General features: G+C 33.7%; 1 protein-coding gene across 1 annotated transcript; it reads right to left on the bottom strand.

Annotated features, from left to right (window-relative positions):
* Window positions 1-56: 56 nt before the first annotated feature.
* Window positions 57-2,215, bottom strand: LOC124886616. Its single transcript, XM_047395462.1, has 4 exons — window positions 1,350-2,215; window positions 1,090-1,263; window positions 499-660; window positions 57-372 (listed from the first exon to the last, which is right to left on the bottom strand). Exons 1-4 carry the CDS (start codon window positions 2,213-2,215, stop codon window positions 57-59), a joined length of 1,518 nt encoding a protein of 505 aa, XP_047251418.1.
* Window positions 2,216-3,275: the final 1,060 nt, after the last annotated feature.

Below are 3,275 nucleotides of genomic sequence, written 5' to 3'. Positions count from 1 at the left end.
AAATATTAATCAAATTACTCAAAACATATCTTATAAATCAAATCAATGTAAATTTCTTACTCAATAAATGGCTTCACGGCCGCACAATTGAGTAACACATATCGATGAGCTTGTGTTTTCTCCAAATGAGTCAGTGGTTCTGTTATGAAGCCTCCAACATGCTTACCTTGTTGAGGGAACATACTTGACTTTTCATAAGCCTCATTTTGACTTGGTTCATCATTTACACATTTAGGTCGATTTAATCTTGACTCAATTTCTTCAAAATAACAAGAATAAATAGTAAGAGATTCTTCAACTATGTAAGTTTCAGCTATGGAACCTTCTGGTTGCGATTTGTTCCCTATAAAGGACTTGAAATATCCCAACAAGCTATATCCAAAACATTAATATGTAAGAAGAAGTATTTACACTGAAGTATTATTATAAAATCAACTAAAATTACTTTGAATAAGGAATATTTTACCTTTCAACAAAATACATCCAGCGATAATGTACCGGCCACTTTTTTTTACCTCATCAACTAGATGAACAGTTAGATGAATCATTACAGTAAAAAATGAAGGAGGAAACAAAATCTCTAAATGGCAAAGATTTTCCTCAATTTGATTTTGTAGCTTGTCTAAGTCTGCAAGACTTAATCTTTTCAAACAAAGCTGCCTAAAAAGGGAAAAAAACTCAACCAAAGTTGCAACAACCTGTCTTGGAAGAACATTGCGAATTACAATAGGTAACAACTATTGCATAAGAATGTGACAATCATGGCTTTTTAATCCAAATATTCTTTTTTGATCCAAATCAATACGACGAGATATATTACTTGAATAACCATCCGGCACTGAGATATTTTTTAAAGTCTTGAGGAAGGCCACTTTCTTGTTCTTTGGAATTGCAAATGCAACAAGTTTACACTCATCATTCTCATCGACCCAAAGATCATGCCTAATGCCCATATCTTGTAGATCTTTTCGGTCCTTAACATGATCTTTTGACTGTTCTTTATCATTTAACAAAGTAAATATAACATTGTTAAAAACATTCTTTTTAATATGCATCGGATCTAAATTATGGGGCAACGGGTTAAACTACCAATATGGAAGATCAAAGAATATGTTTTTCTTCTTCCATTGTTGAGTTGTATCTTCCCCAACATTGTTTTTCCTTTTTCTTTTCTGCAACTCTGATTGTCTGCCAAATATGACATTGATATCTTTCACCTGCTGAAAAATTTCTGACCCAGAGAACTTCTTTGGAGGGGTCCCTCTTCCACATTTCCATCAAAATGATGTCTCATCAGTCTAAATTTATGATTTCTTGATAAGAATCAATGGTGGCCAATAAAACACCACTTTCTACTATAACGAAGTCGATAAAGTTCTGCATCAAAATTACAAGAAGGACATGCAAGACCGGTATGGGTGTTCCAACCAGATAAGATATCAAGTCCAGGAAAATCGCTAACTGTCCACAAAAGAGTTGCTCGCATTTTGAACACTTCATTCTTTGATGAATTAAAAGTATCTACACTTTCACTCCACAACTCATTCAACTCCTTAATAAGTAGTTGTAGGTATACATCTATGTTATTCCCTACTGTACGTGGACCTGGAATGATCATTGAGAGGATAAAATTTGATTGTTTCATACATAACCAAGGAGGAAGATTGTATGGAAACAAAATCACTGGCCAAATGCTATAGTTAGTACTCATTGTTCCAAAAGGATCGAAACCATTAGTAGCTAGTCCTAATCGAACATTTCGAGGATCAGAAGCAAATTCAGGATAATTTGTATCAAGCCTTTTCCATGCTTTACCATCTCGAGGGTGCCTTAAGATCCCATCTTTGTTATCATCCTCTGCATGCCATCTCATATGATCTACAATTTTTAGGAACATAAACAATCTTTGTAATCTTGGTTTTAATGAAAAATAGTGCAAAACTTTGGCAAGCTTTTTTTGCTTCTTTTTTTGTTTCTTACTTGTACTAGGAGCATGATCAATATCGCTATCCTTCTTGAGCTTCCATCTAGAAGTGTTACAATGCTTATATGATTCTGCATTAATATCATCTTCCCAGTACAACGTGCAATTATTTGGGCAAACATCTATCTTGATATAATCAAGACACAACTTGTTAATGGTTTTCTTAGCCTCATAAAAAGATAAAGGGATCTTTGCAAATTTAAATGCATCCTTGAGTAGATCTAGCACCATAGTCATTCCCTTATCACTTAACCCAGACAATTACTTTATGTGATAAAGCTTTAATTAAAATTTCAACTTTGAGTACTTGGATCCTTCATACAAATCTTCACTCCTCTCTTTAAGCAATTCAAAATAATCTTTGTTATTTGAATCAGACAAATCATGCAAAGTTTCTTCTTCTTCCGCTACTTGTGATGGACCTGTATCAACACCCTTATGCCTTAAAACCCTGAATGCTTCATTAATCAATAATTCAATAGGATTTACAAAAGGTGGCGCATCTTAAATGGCCTCTATATTTCCAAAATTAGGGAAAATATTTAATTCCCCATGCATAACCCAAGTGACGTAATGCTCAGGGAAATCCTTGTTCATCAAATGGTGAAACACCACATTTCTTGTTTGCCACTTTTTAAAACCACAGAAAGGACATGGACACTTTATTTTATCTCCTATAGCTCCATTGGTAAATGCAAAATGTAGAAACTGATTCAAACCAAGCAAATACTCTGGTGTGTTTCTTGGCATTCCAATCCAAGATCTATCCATTGAAGAATTTGATGAATATGCTAAATATCACCTATAAGATTTCATGAAGAATAAAAGTGAACGTAATAGGAAATAAATAAATTATTGAACCCTAACAGAGAACATACATAACAACATATCTTATGAAAAATCACTCTATCAGATAATTGTGATGTCCGGGTCAACTTTCGCACAACTCGACTAACTTGACATACATGAAAAAAACAAATGTGCTACTACTCAATAGCATAACCAAAAACTCACGGGTTAAGTTTACAAGTAGGAAATAGGACAGTCATGCAACACCAAGTAAAAGGAACTCATTCAAGAGCTTGTGCAACAATAAGTTTTAAATCTTAACGCAGACAGTGGAAAACTGATCTTCAATTATAACTAACTGGGTCTGAGTGAAGAAGAGTAAGCAAAGTGTAGAAAAGAAGGAACTCAGCATCACTAAAAAAATAGATGAATAATCAACTTAGCATCATTATAAAAATAACTACAAGAAAGCTATTTCATACAGCAAGACTCCATTACTCCA

This window comes from Capsicum annuum, chromosome 8 (genome assembly GCF_002878395.1).
Source record: "Capsicum annuum cultivar UCD-10X-F1 chromosome 8, UCD10Xv1.1, whole genome shotgun sequence".
Classification (NCBI taxonomy): Eukaryota; Viridiplantae; Streptophyta; class Magnoliopsida; order Solanales; family Solanaceae; genus Capsicum; species Capsicum annuum.
The sequence above is the reverse complement of the archived record's forward strand: the minus strand, read 5'-3'. Positions and strand labels throughout refer to the sequence as shown.